General features: G+C 40.8%; 1 protein-coding gene across 1 annotated transcript; it reads right to left on the reverse strand.

The window, feature by feature from the left end:
• Positions 1-5,117: 5,117 nt before the first annotated feature.
• On the reverse strand, positions 5,118-21,750 carry LOC122062959. The gene is made up of 2 exons (XM_042626626.1): positions 20,414-21,750; positions 5,118-5,641 (listed from the first exon to the last, which is right to left on the reverse strand). The coding sequence occupies exons 1-2, from the start codon at positions 21,487-21,489 to the stop codon at positions 5,290-5,292; spliced, it is 1,428 nt and encodes a 475-aa protein (XP_042482560.1). The 5' UTR covers positions 21,490-21,750; the 3' UTR covers positions 5,118-5,289.
• Between the last annotated feature and the right edge of the window lie 2,421 nt (positions 21,751-24,171).

Raw genomic sequence — 24,171 nt, forward strand, 5'->3', positions numbered from 1 at the left:
GGTAACCGTAGGGGAAATGGTGAGGAAAGACATGCATATCTAGGGACTAGTAACAAGTGTGGCTTTGAATAGAGCTAATTGGAAAAAAAAAATGAGCCATGTACCTCATCCCATTTAGTTGGGATAAGGCTAAGTTGAGTTGAGTATCGACACAGCAAGTGAAAGAAAGAACCTAAACCAAGTATTTAGGTGTATGTGGCTGAAAACATATTTGATGATATGTAAAACAGAGATATGATGCTAAAGCGCCAAATGTTGGACTAAAGGTAACATATACTTGGTAATAATACAAAAACTCAGCAAGAAAAAACAAGTTGTGCACCCATCGTGGTGGTTAAAGGGTGAGGAGCTACCGATCACGTCCTCTTTTGTGCACCATTGGACTACATTGTACATCAATAAGCCAGTTGAATTGACTTTCCCTCATATTACTCTATCATCTCTTTTTTGCCACTCAACTATCTCAACATCCACATCTTAGGCGCACTTACATGTTTCACAAAACATGGTTGCTCCAATAAAAGTTGAAGAAGTTAATCTAATGAGATTTTTATTTTGTTTTAGGCTTATTCTGTAATGGGTTTTATATCATTGGGTTATTGGTTACGTAATGGACCTGGCTAGTATTATTGGTCTAGATAACGGAGTTTCTAGTTATTCTAGTCAATAGTATAAAAGGTCGACCAATCGTGGGTTTCTTTATGGGGTTACATTGAGTATACCTAGCAATTGAACATTATCGGGATTAATCAAAGTATGGCCCTCACATATTAGTAATGAACTAATACTATGGTCATAATGGTTATTGTTTCCCTTTAAGGCAGGAGAAAAGGCTCCTGTTAATGAGGACTGAGATCCTTTCCTTATGACTCATTTCCTGATGATTGATTCCAATTATTAGCTCTCAATTTCTCCCTTCTTATGCAAGTTTAGAGGGCTTTTCAGATTCCTGTTTGGGTAAAAAAAAAAAACCTTCCTTCTACCATCATTGGAGCTATGAAAGTTTATGGGCCTGAGATTTTATTTCCAAAAGCCCTGGTGAGGGTCTTGCTGCTATGGTTTTGCTTTACAATCATAGTTATTCATCTTTAGGCCAGATTGAGTAGGCATTCCACTCTTCTACTGGTTATTGTTCGGACTTTTACAAATATTCTGTCAAATTTCCATTGGTAATACTTGTGGCATTAAAATCTTGAGTAGGACAAGTTTTAAGTCTGCTGCTTTAGTTTGGAACTCTGTAGAATTCATCCTCCTAACAAACGAGTCAAATAGAGCTATTTTGTTAGTGAATTGCCAGCAAATTTTTTGAATGGATTGAATTCAATTCCCACTAGTAATCTGTGTGACTGTGTGTGTCCCTAGCGGCTGCTTTTCAGGAACTTCTGTATCTTTTTTTAAATCCCTTTTTAGTCAAATAATTGGTGGTGATAGGTAAGATGTCGAAACAGCCTCTCAACATTCTTGGGGTACTTCTCGCCCGCCTGGAACTCACACACACGAGAACCTTATGCACTGGGTATGGTGGTGATAGGTAGGATGAACCCTAAAAAACACCCATTGATAAGATCCCAAGCAAACATAAATTAAAAAGGTCAACAAAAGTCAACCATCTCAGATGAAGATCAAACTTTAACAATCACTCTCAAACGGTTAGAATAGATGATCCCCAAATACAGCAGAGATCTAAGGGCTGGATTAATCAAAATAAAAGAATGATCCAACCTAAAACTCAAAAGTCAAAGAATTGGAGAAATTTAATAGCACAAAATCAAAGACTCAGATTACCTTATAATAGTGGTCGAGTGTCACTCTAGGATGTCTCTTTCAATCCCCAAAATTTAGATCAGATCCAATGGTTAGATTTAGAGTAATTAGATACACTACAGACATATGGGGCAGAATGTTGGGCAGTCAAGATAAAGTAATGTAGTCAAATTGTGCGTAACAGAGATGAAGATGTTGAGTGGGATGGGTGGTAGGATAGGGAGAGATAGAATAAGGAATGATTGTATCAGAACCGATTTGGGGGTTGCACCAATCCAGGACAAGCTCCACGAAAGCCGTTTGAGGTGGTATGGTGATGTAGACAAGTCACTTAATGGGCTTATTTCATTGCAAATAAGCCTTGGATTGGGTTATGTATGTGTTGGACCTTTGATCCCATGGGTTTTCTTTGTAATGGGCCACTTTAATGGGCCTAAAATATGGTAGAAAATAAAAAAAAACGGAATTTAATTCATTAGTTTAGTTAGAATCCTATTTTGAGTCTATTTACTCTGTTATTTCAGTTTGAATCAGCTTAGGTTTCCTTATTAGAGACTGACTAGTTAGTTACCTACTCCGTGTTGGAGTTCTAGTCCAGTCCTACTTGGAGTCCAACTCCTAGTCAGGTTATGACTACTAGTCTGCCCTCTTTATATAGAGGAGCTAATTTACTCTAATTAGATAGATTTGAAGAATGATGAATTGAATTAATGTCTGAGAGCCTTAAGGCTGTGTGTGATTCCCCTTCCCCCTTTCTTTATGCGATTTCTCCCTCCCTGGTTGGATTTGTGCAATATCTGATTGTGTGATCCCTTCCTTCCCCTTCTATTCTAGTTCTTCCCTTCTTCCCTAAGGCTACCTTATCATATGGTCATATCCAGCGTAGACCCACGGATGCACCAGTAAGGAAGAGTGACCAAATTTAAATAGAAGGAGCTAATAAAAGAAGAAAAGGCAAACCTAAAATGATTATAGGAAAAGTGGTAAGAAAAAATATGCAAAAGCTAGGAGTCAACCCAAGTATGACCGCAGATAAAGCTGTTAAGACGACTAAGACACGTGTAGCTGACCCCCATTAGGGGGATGTTCCTATGATGCTGCACTGACTTGTGTTTTACCTTTTACTTCTTCACATGTCTTTTATTCCCTTTAATTCTTTTTATTCTCTTCTATTTATGCTTCTCTAGAATCCATGTAGCCGACCCCTTTTAGTTGGGATAAGACAATAGTTGTTGCTGTAGATAAACTTCAGGTTTGGATTCAAAACAGAGCAGATAAAGGAAATTTTTAATAAAATCAGATCAACATATTCAACAGAATACCCTGGTCAAAGGTCTCTTTTAGGGAGACCTTGAATGACTAGATCTGAAGGCCAGATATACTCAGATGACAACTCGAATCTGAAAAATACTCTAAAAACAGAGTAGCCGCAGGTTATAAACAGTGACACCTTTGATACAATCCAACACTAACGGAATACTTAAGAATATGAGTTGATTATTAATGGTAGAATCACTCAACTCAAAGAATAAATCAATGCACAGAAGCATCAATTAATAGGAGATTCAAAACAGTACCTTATTAGCAGGAAAAACGGTCTAAGGAGGATAGATAACAAATGGCTTCCCACCAAACATGGACCAGAATCTTGCTGTCCAAAGAATCTCCCACCATATACTGAACCACACAGCAGCTCCATTGCAGAGACAATAAACTTCTATTCCTTTAATCGTGAAGAGCCAATGGCACTTACGGGCTATTTATAGAAAAATTAAAGAACAATCCTAATTTGACTAGGAAAGTAAAATCCTAATACCTATTAGCACACATAACTGAAATAGGAAACATATTCCTAAGAGCAAACATCTCACGCATTGGTGAGAGAGTTCAGAATTAAATAAAAAACTTAAACCAAAAAGATAATAACCAACTAAGCCCATGTCTAAGCTGGACTAAGCCCATGAGCTGGCTGGACTTACCCCTATTGATCTGGGCCTAGTTCTTTTCCTTTTTCTTCTGGTATCATCAATACTTTATTTCAACAGGGCTAGGATTCTCCACTTCATCTTAAAAGTTCCATCGAGTTTGGATGCTAATTTTAATTCCTGGAATGTTCCAAGTGAGAATTCATACTATGACAGCCATCTTGCAATGTTGCACCTTTGGGTAAATAACTCTCTGAACACATAATTTGCTAATTAGCAGTTGATGTATATCTTGGAAATTAATTTGGATAATAGCTTTTGAGTGAAAAATTCTTCTTTTGATAGGCCTTTAGCAAACATTTTTTTTTAATATGTAACAAATAGAATTCACAGTTATAAGAGTTGGGTTTCCTCAACCCCAACTTGAATCAAGAGTTCAGTAATCCCTCAAGTGGTATCTAAATGCAAAGTTCAAACACTCACCGAAATTTTGCTAATTTCAATAATTTTGACATGCATGTCCAAGACAAAACAGGAGGCAAAATCAACACTGTTTCACCAAAATTTTGCTCATTCCCGTCACCAAAATGCACTGCTACTTCAGAATTTTGGTCCTTACGTTTCAGTCATTTCAGTCGTTTCAACTGTTTGCACCCCGAAATGTCCAAGCAAAACTCAAGGGAAAAAAATACACAGATTCGGCGTAATTTTGGTATTTGCTCAGACCAAAATGGCCCTAACTGAAATGAGATTTCGAACTTGTCTAAATGTACACCCTCCTAATTAAATAGGCACTCCAACACCAACCAAACAGCAGATGAAATTCGAAAACTAATTCCAAATACACACACAATGCACCCCCCCAAAATCCTAGCCTAATTCAAACAACTGAAACAAACAGGGGAATTTCTACCACATGCTTTCTCATATATTCATCAATCTATATTGAATTGATTGTGACACTGACCCCCAACTTCGTTTCCTCCTACTGACAAGTATATTTGGAAAGCTATCATCCATTTCTAGAACATAGTTCCCAAGACCATAAACTTCTTTTACTAGAACTTGGCAATTAACAAGCAGTTATAACAACTGTTCAAGAGGAGAAAGTGAACCAAACAAACTAAATAATACAACAGAAAGACCCTAGCAAACAAACAAACACCTAGTAGACACTATCCATAATATTGCAATATCAGAGCAGAATCAACTCACATACAATTCATAAAAATCTCCATTTCAACCCTCTCATGATGCAATCACCAGAAACTCTCAGTACGTAGAGTCATAGAAAACCAAAATTCAATGTAAAACTTGTAGCAGACTTATTCTAACACATTCTTGAAATAGTAGCCACACCAGAACAGAGCGTAAGCAACTGAAATCTTTGAGCTAATTAATTGATAACAAACGAATGCTGCAAACATATAAATTTGTCGCCATATGGGCAAACTGATTTTAGCACCATTATTTATAAGAGAAAAGGGCAAAAATGAGAGGGAAATATCTAAGCACTTTAGTATGAGGAGATGAAATCACTAACTTCCAACACAAACAGAATTTCCACGACCACAAAGCTGTTCATCATAAGGCAGACATTCTAAGAAAACATAGCTACATAAAAAATAGAGGAAGAAATTATACCTCTAAGTTTATACTCCATTGCTTTATTTCCCATACCCTCCATGCGGCCATCTTTTCCCCTTCCAGAATTTGTATTGTGAATGATCACCACAGGTGGCCACATAATCAGATCATCCTTGTTTGCTGCTGCTTCATCAGCAGATAACGACTGGTAAGCCTTTGAGTTTTCAGGAGGTTTTGCATAGTTCCACCCCATTAGAACACACAAGGCCTTGTGCAAGCCAAGGTGATCCACATGCAAGTCAGAGTTCTGTGGGTTGAGCGCGTGCACTATAAGACCATGCATATCTGGAAAATCTCTAGATGCCCTGTAGTTTCACACACAATGTGCATCGAACAACAAATAATTCAGCCTTCTAACTCTAAAATCACTACAATAATAACCTACCATAGTTTGAAAATCTACACCAAGGAATCCAATGAACTTTGGATGAAGAGTAAGGTATCAAATATAAAGCCAAAACTTCAATGCCAGTAGCTAAGATAGTAACATAGTTTCATCAATCTTTCAATTGGTACACATATCCAGCGAATTAAAAACCATGACCCTCCCACAAGTAATTTCATCAGGAAATCAGGATGCAAATAAGAAGGAATATAACAGAATCCTAACAACGAGGCACCTTAGAAAGTGAATCATGTGAACTCACATTCACAAATTACCCAAAAAAAAAAGGGAGGCCTATCAAATTATGAAACAAAAGAATAAGCAATTCTCCTCTACAATCTATAGACAAATACATTTCCTATTACTATATCAAGTCTGATTACAGAAGCAACATGGCTCCAAAAAAGAGAGCTACAGGCCAAAGAGGGCACGGGGCACCTGTAGGAAAGAATTATTAATCACACAACCCAAAAGCAACAACATTACATAGCTTTTAAAGCAGCACAGAACTAACATAACTATGATTCACAACCTATCAAAGAGCAATAGAGCAATCAGATTCAATGTACCAGACAGAATGGACATACAATGACCAGAACCATCCATAGACCTAGTTCCAATCGAATGACGTAGCAATTATTTGAACCACCTCGTGCAGAAAACCAATGAACAAGTCAAAGAATGCACAGAGCATCCAGCTGACCATCAAAACAAATAATCAGATCAAAACAAATAATCAGACTAAACAATCAAAATCAGCTTATCAAAACCCACAACCACCAAAGTTAATAAGCCAAGGCAATTTGGCAATTTTCGAAACCCACAACCACCAAAATGGGTGAAAATGACAGCAGTGACCCATAAGCCTAATCGTTAGGTACATAACACCAGTATGTCTTATAGATACCATTCTTTTAATATAGTAATTGCTTAACAATCTGACCATTCAGACGGGACAGCCTGAACATTAAACCGTTCTGCTGCTGGCAGAAACAGTTCATTTTATATTCCATGTTACAATATTTAAACATAAGACATTAAAAAGTGGCAGTACTGATTACGCTGAAGGATAATTTATCTCCACGTAACAAATTAAAGATCACTTGCCATTTAAAGCATATATCATCCTGTCATAAAATGGTTGGTTGCCAACAACTATTTGCACTGACAAGATGAACTCAAAATCCTCTTTGCATATTACAAAAGAATTCTGCACTTTAAGTTTCTGATGCAAAACCAAAAACCACACACCAAGCACAAACTTCAGGGACATGCCATATAGTTAGAAGACCTTCTAGTATAAATTTATAGAACAATGGCTCAAGCCTACAATCTAAAGGGTAATGATGCAAGTTTACTTGACATATATAACCGAGGACTAATTCTCAAGCAACATTACTCAAACCCTTCCTCCTTCAGTTGGTACACATATTTGGAATAGAATCCAGCTGTCATTATGAAGGCAATGGAAAGATTTGTTACGCATACATAGAGCAAACAGCAACATTCAAAACCATGCAGACACCTGCAACAATTTAGCAGATACATGTCAAAGGAAATAAGTTGTATATAACCTATTCTAAAGCAACTGTTGAGTATTTCATTATCCTAACTTAAAAACTAATGTTCCCTTAGGGAGTGTACAAAACCAAGTACATAAAGCACACACCCTACAAATCTGAAGCAAAAAATAAATAAACCAATTAGTCAAAGATCAACGCAGCATCTAAATCAAACCAGATGGAGTTGCCCAATAATGCCCATCCAGACACGGGTACAGAATTGTTCTCCTTCCATATAGCATTCGACCAAAATGTCTCTGAAGTTGAAACAAACGGAAGAAGCTATGTGAAGTAGTGCGAATATAAAGACACTGTCTAAGACTTTAAATGTTTTCGGAACATGCACAAGGATTGCAGGGAACGTACTGACAACAAGCCAACCAAATGGTAGCAGAAAAGACTCCTAAGAAAGCCTTCTACAAAGTTCAAAAAGAAATGCCATGTACAATAAAACCAAACATTATGACACGATCTTTGAGTCAGGCATGTAGGAAGACAATTTCCAGGCATCTTTCAAAAATTCAGATACAAAGGTAGGAATGTAGGATGCCATGTTTCAGTATTCAAGCACCCATATATCCCAGGGTGGGTGGGGAAGCAGCAGATCAAAGCCAACACAAGAAAGTCACTCAATCCAATAATACATAAAAGAAGAATTGAAAACCAGAGCCACTCAACAAAAATCATAGCAAATGACAGCTACTGCGAGTTGCTAGAAGATGCAAATTGGTGAATCTTAACCACTGAAAGGAAACTGTGAACAAAAATTTTCCACATTTTTCTGCAATAAGCAGAGTGACATTCGTCACAGATTTGCAAACCTTAATTCTTAAAAGATACAGAATAGGCACCTATTCTTGAAGATATAATAACAAATGTGTCTATCTATGTATTAATTTGCCAGCAATGTTCAGGCAAGCACCCTCAGTCCCTCAGTGAATTAGCTGAAAAGGACCAAAGAAAAAATTTATAAAAAGCCAAGCAGTGTCACCGACACTTCTACATTTATGTATGCAAATAGCATTGACCAAAGACTTCACATGAGTGCAAGCCACAGATAAACAGACAAGCATTAACATCAAAGACAATAATTCAATAAACAGAGGCACTATTCACCACAACAAAATAGATGCTTCACAGGTATTCTAGTATAAATAATATGTTCAATCTAGTTTTTACTGCATTACAAATCTATATAACATAACTGATCACTAACAAAGAGAAGTGGAAGTGAGAAACAATACAATTGTGTGAAATGAGAAACAAGAAACTGGTATAAGCAAAAATGCCCCAAAATAAGTGAGAAGTAAAAAGTCCAGCAACAGCTACCCACTTAGGAGTTCGGACAAAGGTTCCCAGCAACTCTGCCTCTCTACAGCTGGGCTGACCTCAAACTGGCCCAGCTTCCTCATAGATGTATGCTGTACAATGAATAGAAGTATAAACCGAGCACAAAAAGAAAAGAGGTAGGGAGTGGGAAGAAGCCCACATTAGATATTATCTGAATTTTAGTTTAGAAGCTGTTAACTTGCATACCAAGTAAAAATCAAGGTGAGCAGTCAACACTCAACATTACTAAGACAACAACAATTGGCTGATCAAAGGTGAGGTTCAATTTTGGTGGCACTGATGCCTGTCACCCTAGCCTGAGCCCCGCCCCTCATGGCGGCCCTCCCTAATGGAGGTCCTCCTCTCCCTACTGCTTCTAGCTTTCCTCCTCTGGCCTCTGCCACATCCCCCCCTCCATCTTCCTCTTCCCCCCTGCTTCAGTTTGGAATTCCCACCATAACTTCACCATCGCCACTCCTATTGACGAACTCCACCTTCACTTCGTGCCTCATTTGTCCTTTAGGGGATTCCATACTTGCCAAATGTCTGGCGGGCCTTCTTGATGACGAAGTTTCAAGGTGGTCCTCCTCCCTTGTAGGCCATTTCCTAGGCAACCGACCTCCCTTCCATTTGGTAAAGCATTCCCCGCTGAAGCAATGGAGGCATGCAGGGACGGTAGACATATTCTTGATGGATCATAGGTTTTTTCTGTTCAAGTTTTCTGATGAGAGAGATAAGGTCCGATCCTTGGAAGGAGGTCCCTGGCTTGTGGATCGCAAGCCTATCTTCCTCAGGACCTGAAACAGGCAACTTCTTCTGAACAGGGTGGACTACTCGACCATTCCCCTTGTGAATCTCGCTTCCAGGGCTCCCGCTGCACTTCTGGTGTGCCGAAGGGCTGAGCACCGTAGGCTCTGTTTTGGGAACTCCAATCTGCTCTAACGCTAGGACAAACAAGAAAGACAGACTGGCCTATGCCCAGATTTGTGTCAAAGTGCCAGCTTCTACTGCTCTTCCTTCTTCTATCTCCGTCCAGGAAGGAGACGAACCTTGTTTCCAACAAGTAGTCCACTATGACTGGCGGCCTCCCCAATGCCTTCAATGTAATGTGTTTGGCCACAACACAGCTACATGTACTCCAAGAGACCATGCGGAGGCCCCCATTGCTACAATCTCCCGTCAGGATAGATCGATAATGTCTACTACAGAAGACCAACCTTTCACTGCTCCTCTGGCAAGGGGAAGAGGTCGCACGAGACGTCGCCATCCTCCGCCTGTTTCCACCAACACAAATGGGTTCCGCCCGAAGATTCCTTCTGAAGGTTTGCCGACTGGACAAAATCGATTCTCGATTTTGCAGCCAGAAGAGGAGACGAAACTTCAGCTTTTACTTGTCTGTATCCCTGCCAGCGACCTACCTGTCGGCTCCCAAGAAAAACCTTCTTATGAAAGTCCCTCTGCTACCTCGTCCTCTGATGCTTCCTCTTCTTAAAACCTTTCCTCTTTCAAAGATGAGTCCTCTGACGGTGAGTCCTTGGCTTCCGAACCCACAAAAGCCGGTGATCATCACTCTGATTCTTGCAGTGATTTGGCCCCTACGAACCCTCTCTGAGAAAGACCGACTTATCGCCCCTTTTATTCCTTTGGTCCATGACCTAGTTGGTCAACCTGATGCTTCGGTCCCCTCCCAGGCTGGTCCGACCGATACTTTGGTCGAACCTTGGATTGATCCACCCTCCTCTCTTTCGGAAAGCCACGGTCTCTCTTCCCTTCTTTGCTCATCAGCCCACAACACCTCATCAGCCCAGGCCCACGACCAAAGCCCACCTCTTCTTCACCCAACTCCGATCACTAACCCTTCTCCAGCCCAGCCCAGCCCAGCCCAGCCCAGCCCTCTTCGCATGTAATCCATGGGCCCCCAAATCCTACCTCCCACATGTTACCGATGAAAATCTTGAGAACCCTTTAGACTTAACCCATCGGACCTTGGCTGACCCGTCTCCTTTGCCCGACAGAGGAACCTCTTCAATTAGTTCTCACCCAAAGAAGCCCTGCCAGAAGCCTGGGAGAAAGCCTCGCCAAGTGCCTGCTGTGAAGGCCAAGCCCTCCGCCCCCCTCTGCCTCTCCTATCGCTCCTTTGCAGAGATCTTACCAGCGTCACAACAAGTCCCGCCCTCCTCTTGACGCCAACTGCTCTCTCCCACCTAAGCATGAGTTGCCTCCAAATGCCAGTGCATGATGTCGAAGGCCTTGGTTTGGAATCTCCGGGGGTTGAATTCCCCAGATAAGCAGGCTGCCTCCCGTCTGCTCATCAAGGACTTCGGTCCTGGGATTTGTTGTTTACTGGAAACTCACATCAAAGAGAATCAATTTTCTCGAATAGCCTCATCCATCGCCGCTGGCTGGTCTTTCCTCACCAACCATTCTCATCACCCTAATAGAAGAATTTGAATTCTCTAGGACTCTCTGTTTCCTTCATATCCACCTCCTCACAATTCCTTCACCTATCCATTTCTGACTCTGTTCACAGCTTCTCATTCTTCTTCTCTATTATATATGCCTCCAACAAGTTGAGTGAGAGGGAATCACTCTGGAATGATCTCCATTTGATTGCTGGACAAGTGGGTTCTACACCTTGGGGAATCTGTGGTGATTTTAATGTTGTCTGATATGCCATAAAAAACAAGGGGGAGGGCACCTAAATATGGCTAACATAGCTGCCTTCAACAACTGTATTGAGGACATGGCAGTTGATGACCTTCGTTGGTCTGGAATTAAGTTCTCTTGGAATAATAAAAGAATTGGCACATCCTGTATTGCTTGCAAGCTTGACCAAATGCTTGTAAACGAGGCCTGGCTAGCTGCTTTTCCTTCCTCCAATGCTTCTTTTGAGGCTCCATCCATCTCAAATCATAGCCCCATAATCCTCTCAATTCACCCGTATATTTCCTTTGGGCCTAAACCCTTTAAGTTTTTTGACATGTGGACTTCTCACCCTGACTTCTCTAAAGTTATTGAGGAAGCCTAGGTTAAGCATGTCCAAGCTTTCTCTTCCCCCCTCATTCCCTTATCCAGGAAGCTCAGAAATGTTAAGGAAGCCTTAAAGCTTTGGAATACCAACACATTTGCCAATATCTCCTCTCTTGTTTCTGATTGCAAGAATTGGTTGGCTTCAATTCAAATTCGTCTTCAATCGAATCATTTGGACTCTTCTCTTGCTGAGGAAGAGAAATATGTATCAGCTAACCTTTCAACTCTTTTGGTTCAGGAAGAGAGTTTTCTAAGGCAGAAGGCCAGAATCCATTGGTTGAAATTGGGAGACTCAAACTCCTCTTACTTCCACAGATCCTTGAAGGCCAGAAACAATTTCAACTCCATCACTATGTTATCCAACCCTGATGGATCTTCCATCTCAAGTGTGGATGAGATAAAAGAGGCGGCGATCAATCACTTCAAGAGTCTCTTCAACCCAGAAGTTGCCCCCCTTTTGCCATCCCCAATAGGCCCATAAGCAATTCCATTCCGGATAATGTTGCTCCTTTGCTCTGGGCCATTCCCACCGATGACGAGATTACTATTTCCATCCTTTCCCACAAAGCTAGCAAAGCCCCGGGGCCTGATGGATTCAATATGGGTTTCTTCACATCTGCTTGGGATATCATAAAGGGAGACCTTATAAAAGCTATTAAGAGCTTCTTCTTCAACCCCAGTCAGATTAAAGCAATCAGCCATACTTTTCTCTGCCTTATCCCAAAGGAGGATGCCGACACTATGAATGACTTCAAGCTGATATCTTCATGCAACCACCTATACAAGTTTATAGTGAAGATCCTAGCCAACCGGATCAAGTCTGTCATTGGCTCCCTTGTTAGTGACAACCAGTCAGCCTTCATCCCAGGAAGATCCATTGGAAACAACATCCTTCTTTGCCATGAGATTGTAGGGTTCGACAGAAAATCCCATCCTCCAGTAGCTCTCCTAAAAATTGATATTCACAAGGCTTTTGACTCCTTGAGGTGGGATTATATTGTTTCTATTCTCAACTTGATGGGATTCCCCCCGGTCTTCACCAATTGGATCTTCCACTATATTGCCTCCCCCAAATTCTTGGTGCTAGTCAACGGCAGTTCGGCGGGATACTTCCCCTCTTCTATTGGGATTCGTCAAGGATGCCCTTTATCCCCCTACTTATTTTGTTTGGCCATGGAGGTTCTATCCCGCAGCCTTCAATCTGCTACAGATCAAGGGTCCATTGTTCCTATCCCCAAGTGCAAGGCAATCAGGCTCTCTCATCTTGCATTTGTTGATGACCTGATGATCTTTTCTCAAGCAGATGCCTCGTCCCTGGCCTCTATCACGCACTATGTTAGCAGGTTTGCTTTGATGCCTAGTCTTCGCATCAACCCTGGGAAATCTCTTATCTTCTTGGTTGGGATCTCAGAAGCCTTAAAGGCCTCTCTCCTCCAGATTACAGGCTTTGCTCTGGGCTCTCTCCTGATCAAATATTTGGGCCTCCCGCTCATCCCTGTGAGACTCTCGAGTCATCACTGCTCCCCTATGCTAGATATCATCAGAAAACTCCTCCAATTGTGGAAAGGAAAGCTCTTATCCTTTGGGGGTCACCTTGTTCTCATCAGATCAGTCCTTCAAGCTTCATACATTTACTGGTCTGGTATTTATGGGTTACCCAAGTCGATTGTTGCAAAGTTAGAATGCTTATTTGCCTCCTTCCTTTGGAAAGGGTGTGAGTCTTCTCGCTTCCTTCGGCCCATAAGTTGGGCTACAATTTGCCTCCCTAAAAAGGAAGGGGGTTGGGCTTGAGACGTATCAAGGATGTCAACATGGCAGGCATACTCAAACTCAAATGGAAGATTGTCAGCAAAAAGAAAAGCATCTGGGTGGATTGGGTGTATTCGCATCTCCTCAGGCAAGAAACTTTCTAGTCGGTCCACTCTCCCTCGGATGCCTCCTGGGTATGGCGGAAGTTAATCTCCTTGAGATCCTTGGCGTTCAGAGTCATTATTTCTCGCATTGGGGATGGTTCTTTTACCTTTCTTTGGTTAGATCCTTGGCATCCTAACGATCTCCTATCTCATTCTCTTAGTGCTAGAAATATTTACAACTCGGGGATCCCTAGGCGTGCTTTGGTGGCTGATATCATCCATGCGGGTTCTTGGAACCCCCTGCCCCTGCTTCAGCTCTCTTGGCCGAAATCTGGGCTTCGCTGCCTTCTACCCATCCTGGGAGGCCTGATACCATTATTTGGTCCCACGCCCAAAGTGGCACTTTCAATGTCAAGTTTGCCTAGGACTTCATTAGAGCTCATGGTCCGCACTCCCCTTGGCACAAGCTCATCTGGTTCAAACACAACATTCCACGTCAAAGCTTCACTGCTTGGAGAGTCTTTATGAATTGTCTTCCTACGCAATCTTTTCTTATCCAAAGAAGCATCCGAGTCTCTCCTTTATGCTATCTTTGTGGTTTTGAACCGGAAGACACAAATCATCTATTCTTCACCTGCCCTGTCTCTTCCTCCATCTGGAAGCTTATCCTCTCCAAATGTTGGTCGGCCAACAGAAGAATCCTCCCCTTTCAAAGGGAGTGGGTTTGGGCGAACATGACTTTCCAAGGGAAGACTATTTGTGATTATGTGGGAAAGCTAGACTTTTGTTCTACTCTTAACCAAATATGGATGGAGAGAAATCATAGGAAATGGACTTCCAACTCTCGGCCGCTTGAAAATATTTGGAACTCCATCTTCTTCGATGTCAAAGCAAAGATCTCAAAAGTCTCAACCATTTGTCCCCCCTCCCCCAGAAATTATCACATTGTGGCATCCTGGGAGCTTCCAAGCTCTGTAATTAGGAACTATGTAACCCAGTGAGGTTTTTGTTCTCTTTCCTCCCCCTCCCCTCTAGGGGCTGTATATTTTTCTCTCTCCTTGGTTATGAATTAAATTATTCACCCAAAAAAAAAAAAAAAAGACAACAACAATGATTCCATGGAATGTATACACATATCCACCAGAGTACAAGCTATGAATTCGTCTCCACACAAGCAAAAGAAAGAAATAGATGAGAGAGGGAGAACATTAGATGCGAAAGTTCACTTCCACATCATGCTCGGCAAAAATGCACGTAATCGGAGACATAGACAGGACAAAAAAACAGTGTAGTCAAAGCCATCAATTAACATTTCATATACATCCTATGATCAAAACAGCCAGGAACCAGAAACTAAAAACAGTCGAGAGTCACTAAATTCTACTTCCTGCATATCATATATCACATAAAGATTAATGTAGAAGTAGGTTCACACTAGGTAAACAAACTCCCAGTATTTAAATAGCTCAAACCAAAGTATTTCTGAACACTCAAACCCAGTCTTCACAGAAACTAGAAATAGAACCAGAGAAGGAAAACTTCAGCAGAGAAGTTAGGATGACAAAACCTGTCCAGGATTATCCAGGAACAACTCAAAAAAATACTCACAGCAGCAGGCAGCAACTCAGGCAACAGAACCCAACAGCAGCTAACACTTCCCCAGAAAAATCTGGGTTTCAGCCAGAACAGGGAGAAACCCTGCGGTTCAGTTTTGGCTGGGCAGTAGGGGCTGAAGCCCTGGTCGAGTGGTCCCCTTGAGGTGGTCTTTGAACCCTCCAAAGGGTCTTCAGAATCTACTGGACAGAAGAGGAGAAAAGGCCCTGCCTTTTTGAGTTTTGAAGCCCTAAAATCTGCAGTCAAACTTGAGATGCTGAACTGATTCTTCCCAAGCTTCGATCCTTGTTAAGTCTTCAAATAAGTTTAGTTTAATCCACACACACCCCTCACAGCAAGTAAGAACAAAACTTAGAAAAGAAAAGAAAAGATATTAAGCAAGATAGATGTGGGTGGGAATGGCTATCTCCGCCTGGGTATCTCACCCACAGCTATCCCAACTGTTTGCCTTCCTTTCTCAGGAGAGGGAGCAAGCAATAGCTGCAGCAAACTTCATTAATTGAAAACTGATTTGTGCCTATAGCAAGCTCTCTTTATATAAAGGTCTGAAATTACAAAATAGAAGCTGAACTCAAATTAGAAACTAATGCAAAAATAGAGACTAACTCCTATCTTCTAATTTAAGAAACAAAATAGCAGCTACTAGGGACTTTCTAAAAGTGTAAACAACTACTAAAGCAGGGAAATTAAAGGGTTTCCTATGCTGGACTGATGGGCCAGCTTAGGGGTGGTCGAACTCAGCCCAAAGGTGGGTTCGATGGCAGCTACTTCTGGTTCGGTGTCTGCTTCTTTCTCCTGTGGTATTGTAGCCCATGATGCGAATCTACATCAAAGATCCATAAATTCTCTTACACCAAATCAATATAACACAAAGGGAAAACCTATTTCAGAAATCAGAAGACAAAGCCATAGGTAAAGGCATAAGATAGGCTCAAAAGCCTAAACCGAATCCCCCGAGGTTAGGAGACTACATGATCATGGATTTGAAATAAGGCTCGACAAGTAACTAAACCCTACCCACAAGCAGAACTGTAGGGCAATGATTCCAGCAGAAAAGGGGGTTTGATAGCTAAAGAACTCTGGTGGAGTATGGGGTTAGGATAGAAGCATGTTGCCCCCAACTTTGGAGGGAATAAACAGTTAGAAGGGTTGTTACAATAGAGAGAAGCAAATAGAAAGTAAAGGCCTCCGATTTAGTAACTACCAAGGCAGATCAACACCAAATTTGGACAAAGGTAATTCTAGTGAATGGGTAATAAAAGATGGAGAATGCTCTTCAATTGATCTCTTCTCACAACAAACAGTACTCCATTTCAATGGCACAGCAGGACAGTAACAAAGCTCCAGAAGTAGGCCTCGAATAGCTCCAAACAAGAGCTGGGATTGCAAGGAATAGGTAGAAGAAAGGGGAAGGAGAAGGGAGATATGAACAAGGCCTCTCACCTGTGGCCAAGGTCAGTATCTCATTAAATTGAGTCATCTCATCAAGCCACTGCATCTCACAGCTAAGAAAGGCACAAAATCCAAGCTTCATTCTAACTTCAAAATTGTTGGGGCATTTAGCCTTACGTTTGCTTATATGAATGTAGCCTACTCCTAGAAAATAAAAATAAACTAAAATATCAACTAGAAGCAACTAATAGAAACTTTCCCATCGTAGGGAGGGATTTTTTTTTTTATTTTTTTTTTTTTAACATAAGCAACCTTATAAATAGAAAGTTCCTGATCTGAAAAATAGAAACAAGTATCTATTTTTGAGTATGCCTTGAATTGCTAATGTTTGAGCTTCTGGAAATTGGCCCATTGCAATACAAAACACAAAATTACTTAGCTCATAATCCCATAAAACCCGCTGGGGACTCAAATGTCTACTTCCTGACTAATATGATGATCCACATCCCTGTTTTGGGCCCACCTCGGAATTCTATTTTTTGGATGGTGGCTCGCCAGATCTTCTAGAAATTGGGAACCATATCGTTTCCCGTTCTCCTTCCTGAATTTCCAGTTCTGAGGCTTTTATTTTCGGGCTTCGTGCATCTCATCCCTATGTGGGATTTTGGGCCTAACTTATTGAACCACGGGTTCAATTTGACCCCAAAAATGAACCAAACCTACATCCGAAACTTCTTTTTCTTCCATGGACTGTGATCTGCATCAATGTGCATGCCCGCTACACACAAAAAACTTCCAAGTATTTTCAAAGATAGCATTTGTGCCTTTACACGGGCAAATGTAGGATGATTTGGAGATTCTGATCATTGGTTAGATAGGGGACGATCTGATTAGGGTATGTGCTAATTTTCAAACTCACATTCAACCATATGCACCCCCCGGGGCGGGTGTACTGGGGGCCTGCAGGCCTACCTGTCCACAAAATTTGGGCCCCACCTAATCATGCTACGGGAAAAAGGAAAAGAACAGACTGTGAAGAGAAGGCTCTCTCCACAGCTGTGAAGGAACCCTTTGCCGTTCAAAGAATACCAACAAAAGAATAAAGCAATACATGTAAGACAACCATATTAAGCAATATCATTGCTCAACAGTTGCATCTATAAAGAGAATTGCACCACACCTTTATAACAAAATAAGTACCAACCTCCATGAACAGGATCACAAATCGAATAAGAAATGTTTCGAGACTACAGCAAATAATAGAGACAAAAGAGATTTCCTGCCACCTAAGTATTCAGAAATTTTAAATACCCAAGCAATCCAGTAAGACCCCAAACGCAAGTTGAAATACAACAACCATAACAGAAAAATACAGTCACCATTTAAGATGCTTAAGATAGTGAAGTGGCATGCTTCTGCCAAATGTGAATTTATCAACTAAGAAATTCAAGCTTTGGAGGGGAAATGTTGTAACAGAATCCAACCAGCAGCATATAAACAATAGAATCCTTATTCCAAGGATCCTGTAAACCAAACATGTAGTTCCAACTAGATTCTAAGCATTCCACAAACAAACTCAAACTTATAGCCCATCACCACCCAACCTAGTACCCATTAGGCCATTAAGACACAATAAGACCCCTTAAAAGCTAAAACTATCCGCACATTCACTTTCAGGCTTGCACAACAATGTCAGAAGCACCAGCCTATTTTCAACAAAAGGAGCTTAATAAATATGCAATGACCACTTCGTTGTCATCACTGGATTCACCTAGGCTCCAGCAATTCAATGAATCAATAACACAACTGCTAATACTTAAACTACTGAAGCCAAGAAAATATAAAATTCAAATGATTCATAAACACTTCATGCTTTCTTATGTGTAATGCCAATTAAATACCATGCCATAACATAAACAAAAACAGCTTGTTGAATTCCACAATATTAATTATGTTCTTTGGCGCATAATTCATGCATGAACCCACATTAACAGTCCAAAAGGTCCGCAAACAATTAAACCATCTTTCCTCAAAAATCAATTGAATTCTATGTAAACCAACAACACAAACATGTCTCTTAATGGTAAGCTTAGGTATATCACACAACTAGAGATAACTGTACGATATTTTTTCCTTTTTTTTAGTGGAGGGGGGTGTTCGAATTCATTAACACACAAAAATTTTCTCGTCCGCAGTCTTCATCCTAGATTGTATAAGACGCATAATACCTCACATGCAATGCAATTCAAGACATCATACCTAAAGTCATAAATACAAAGGACTCTGTATTGAACACTATTAGTTTATAACCCAAAGTCACGTCGCCACAACAAACTGACATAACTAATTACGAAGTCACGTCGCCACAATAAACTGACATAACTAATTACAAGTTTATAAAAACTATGTGGAGGGACATACCAATCTTCTCCAATGTCATTATATTTCTCCTTGAACTCGTAAACACTACTTGTCCCAAACTACAATTGAAGCACCATATTTAATAGCTCATTGCTATTCCGTGACTTCTCTTTTCCTTTCATACCAGCCTTTTGTACTAGTGGAACATGAATGTAGAGAAGTAGCATACAATTGCTGCATATCATACTACCACTTAAGTCCCAGCTCCATTCCACATGCCTTATCAAATAGCATCAACACTAAATTTGCTTCTTTTTCTGTTGTTTCCACCTTCTGTCACAATGGCGGATACATTACTGAGATATGGCATACTATAATAGCAAGTTCAAAATCCTAGCTATAGGAAGAATAGAGCATGTTCCCTGTCCATGTCAGAGTTAATTATCAGTAAACTCCTATGTTGGGAACGAGGGAGGAAAGAAAAATGTAACCCCACAGCCAGAAACCAAAATAGTCTGGGGCTATTGGATAATACAGATTGACAAATTAAACAATATTAACAAGACGAATTACCAAATCACATTGTAATCCATAACCCCTTGTCTGCAAAACCAGGCAGTGCTGGTTAGCCAATACTTGTCCTACTAGAGCTTCACCTAAGCTTCCTAGGACCAAACCACATTATAATCTCCAAACAATATGAGAACTACTTTGTTTCTCTAATTAGCAACTCTGAACTCTCACTTTCAATAATTTACTAATAGGAAGACATAAGAACTTCCAAAATGTGGGAAAAGGCTATAAATCCTTTTTTTTTCCGCATCAGTCGATATATATTGCCAGTCTAGACAATCCTCAATGGTCAAATGAATGAAGACAAACAAATATTGAGAATCTGGAGGAGCATTCTTAACTCCCAAACAAAATAATACCCAGGTCGCTAAATAGAAATAACACCACCAAACTAAATACCAAGTTTTCCTAAATGTACTAAGATCATTATATTTATTAACTCCATGGCTCATATCAGTTTTACTTGACCATAAGATAACAACAAGATACTTTCCCTTCAAGTAAATTCTGACCATTCTAGAGGCTTTCTTCAATTTTTCGTGGCATTACAAGAAACCAGTAATAATTCCATCAAACCCATAAGAATCTTTAACTTGTATCACTTAACTCCAGAAGCTTTGAAACTCTTTACATGAGACCTAACTCCTGCAACTCTAAAATTCTATCAAATCAGTCACTTACGCAGAGAAACGCATGAACGATATGCACCCAACCCAGACACACAAATAAAGAAGAAATTTTTCAGAAAGGTTACCTTTGTATCCTCAACAACATATAACCAAAAAAAAAAATTCCTAAGGGTAATTTGATCCCATGCCTCCTCCTCAAAAACCTCCTCTAATGTCTGAGAATTTTCAGTCGTTAATTTGTAAGTGGCTAAGGTAAGTATATACTTGCCATACCATAGACATCAACATTGACAACATTGTATGAGAAAAAGAAGCAGATAAGCATATCCATTTCCCAAGTATATCGAACCTGCCACAGGCAAGGCATTGCAGAGGCCCATGCTTCCCACCCTCGAGATAATTCTTCCTTTGAGATGCATTCTCATTGATTAACTTTGCGTAACGAAGAAACGCCTTCTTTAGAGCTTGTGGGTCCACATCGGGATACTTGGGACCCAGACCCACATCATCAACGCCATGCCTGGAAGGTATATCATTGTAATCCCCTCCAATCCGCATGTGCTTCGAAGACCTCAAACTCAAATCATCCACTCCCCTGTTAGAATCCAATGTATCCCTAAATGGGCTACCTTTACCAGACAAGTAATCAACTCGGTCGCCGGCGGGATTCGAATTGGGGTTCCCAAACCCCGAGAGCAGCGGACGCTGCCTCGCAAGTTCGTCGCTCTCTCTGCCATCCCTTTCATAGTCATATCCGTACTTCCTCTTGAGTGAACCTTCAGGTGGCACACGCCCATCAAGCCCTAGTGAATTCCAGTAATCAAACTGTCCACCACCACGACCAAATGGCTCATTGCCATCACCACGGAATCCTCTCATTGGACTCAAACCACCATGAGGGAAATTCTTATCAAACCCGAAGCCTAGACCACCTGGTTCAGGCCCATGACCAACGGGTCCCAGAGGTAAGAACCTGTTGGCCGACGGAATGTCTTGATAACCGGATGGAAGAGCAAAGTAAGACCGAACGCTATCATCGGCCAATACGATTGTACGACGCTCAAGCAAGTGAAAGCCATAAGCTGGCGGCGGAGGGGGACCAATGCCAGCCGGGTCCGGAAAAGGAAAAGGAAAAGGAGCTCCAGCTCCGCCTGGAGCGCCTGGAGGGAAAGAACCAGGGTCTGAAGAAGGGATTGAATCGCGAGGGAGCATCGATGGTCCAGAAGCCGCTGCTGCTGCTGCATCGTATTTAGAATTCGATGAAGTTTTTGATGGCTTTGAATCACTGGCGGAGCCCATGTTACGATCGGGATTAGGATTGTTTCCGGATTCCCACCTGCTTTTACGTTGAGACGACGAAGAAGATGACTTGTTGGAGGAGCCCTTAGGGTTAATTCCATCCGTCATCTTCTCGTTGTGTTTCATACAGAGGTAAAATTAGGGTTTGGGAAATGGATAAATAGGAAAGAGGAAAGATACAATGACGAATTCACAGGTTGAAGCGAGAAGAGAAGTTCCGGCGTTCTCGCTTGACAATCACGCCTGCGGAGGGAAGAGTTCGTTATGAATCACGGAGGCTGAACACTCGCGCTGACGAAGAAGAACGTACGAGATTGCCAATTTTCGACTTATGCCTCTCAGACCTCGGTTGAAGTGGTTGGTAGGGTCATTACATATTTTTTTTTTTTTTTCTTTCTTTCTTTCTTTCTTTCCTTTTTCCCTCTCCCTCTCACTTTCGCGGTGAAACTAATATGCAATAATTGCACATAGATCCAGCGGTGCCAATACCTAAACCGAAAAAACCAGCCCGGATTGAGCCGATTCAATCCGAACCGAATGGTTATTGGGTCGGTTCTAGTTTGCCATATTATAACCCCTAACAAATCGAACGGCATTGAAAACTGGTTGGACTTGAAACCAAGCTGAATCTGACTCAGTCAAATTTTTCATAGTTTTGTATGGAAAATCAAACCAAAACTGGACAAAAAATCAAAATGAATCTTTTACAAGAAATCGAAACCAAATCAAAACCAAACCAAAATTTCTTTTTTGGTTTGCTTTTGGTTTCACTATTCCCACACCGAAACCGATTCAACCCCTAGACCAAAATCAAGCCAAACTAACCCATTGACACCCCTAAATACATCATATAGTCGTGGAGTTGGGACTCAAATCCTCTGCGATGAGCGATGAGTGCCAGTGATGATCCAACAGCTTGGGGGGGGGGGCCAGCATGTGCACCCAACCATTGGATCCTCACTGTCGCTCAGTCCCTCTCTGCAAAGAATTCTTGTGCCATGAAGTGAAGAGTGTCCAAATTGTCTCCCATGCACACAAGACAATGCCATCCGAGCTAATGAGTTCGCTACGTTGTTAAATCTCCCTAGAGATATAGGAAAGGGAAATGGTTAGTCTCCTCCACATATTGACTAGGCAGATTCAACCATTGTTCATGTAAATGATTTTATTCTCAATAATCCAACCCAAACTATCACTAAAGATAACGATGAACTCGAATGTTTTCAAAATGTTCAATAATCTAATGATAACATCTCAGTAACCTCGATGCTTCGAGGTCATGAATTCATTTTGTATATATGAAATAACACACTTCCTGTCACCATTTACACTCTAACAAGCGTCATGACAAACAAAGATATTATTCTCAAAACCAAATGATATTATCAACCATACTTTGGCTTGAGATTACTAGACCATATAAAATATTCATTTTTCTATTAAAAACATTTGGAATAAAGTTGTAATATTATATATACACTAATTGTACCCAAAAAAAAAAAAAATGGCACATATTGCTGTAATCAAAGTGGTGAATTGAGAAACTATGACCTACTGTTGTTTTCCTTGTCGTATTCCCATAAGCTTTTTAACTCAATGTAAAAAAAAAAAAGTTTCAAAATAATATAAAAAGGAGTTACCACCATGTCATTTGCTATGTTTTGCAAATTTTTTGAGTACATGTGAAGTGATAAGATTTTATCCTCATTGAAATAAGAAATGTGTTATATAAATGTATTGAGTTCCTTGTTCAGCTACTAATAGTTAATTGTGTTGTTCTCATCCCACAACAGGGGCAGACATGTCATCTCACGAGAGGAAATAGAGATAGCTAGACATAAGGAGGTATAGCGTACACTACGGAGCCTAGTAGCATTAGTTCTCCCATATAATAAAATAGTAAAAAACAAATGTTACAACTTCTTTTCCACCAATGTTTGTTACTGTGGAAATTTTATCTACACCGATACATATGTATACTTTTGTTATGGTCATATGTGTATTGTTTTATTCCAATTGATTTGATTGAGGGGATAAAGTTGAGAGAATCTTGGGTGACTGCAAGTGTAGTGGGAATGAGCTTTCTCTAACCGCTCCCATAAAGTTGATAATGACTTTGTTGTGGGAGAGTTAGTAAGGTGGTGCATAAGGCCAAGAAGACTCATATGAGGCTACCAAGCTTGTTGCTTCTACTGTTGCGGTCGCTATTACTTGCCCATATCACATCATAGTTGCACTATGCAAGGGGTTCAAAAGCAGTATTTGTCATGGAGAAAAGCTAGTGCCATTTTGTTATTATGTCATGCAGTTTGATTGTAAAACCCCACCTTCGAGGATCCGGCTCCTCTCTTGAGCGATGATCACCAAGGTTAGCCCATAGCTACCTATGCGATCGGCATGTGTCCAAGCAAGGATCCAATGGCTCCCGACATGGCACCTTTGTTCTAGTTGATAGAAGCACAACCATTGGATCACCGCTTTGACATGTGTCGATTGCCCAAGTAGATATGGGAAAGATCTAGGCGATCTCCGCTCATAAGAGGATCCCAATCCCACCTTCGCGGTGGAGTGGTTGAACCTACGTAACTTATAGATTTTGTTATCCTAATAGATCATATAAAACATCCCCCTTCTCATTGTCATCAATGCTATTTTGCATTGATCTTTTCTTATCGGTAAATATAATGTTTAAGGTTTTTGGGACCTAATTATTACTTGGTGTGTAAGATAAAATGTTGGATATACCATATTGTAGACACCAAATTTTGTCCCCCCTTGGCAATGATGAATTATGGGCAATGAGGAGAC

Source organism: Macadamia integrifolia, unplaced genomic scaffold (genome assembly GCF_013358625.1).
Source record: "Macadamia integrifolia cultivar HAES 741 unplaced genomic scaffold, SCU_Mint_v3 scaffold115, whole genome shotgun sequence".
In the NCBI taxonomy this organism is placed as follows: domain Eukaryota; kingdom Viridiplantae; phylum Streptophyta; class Magnoliopsida; order Proteales; family Proteaceae; genus Macadamia; species Macadamia integrifolia.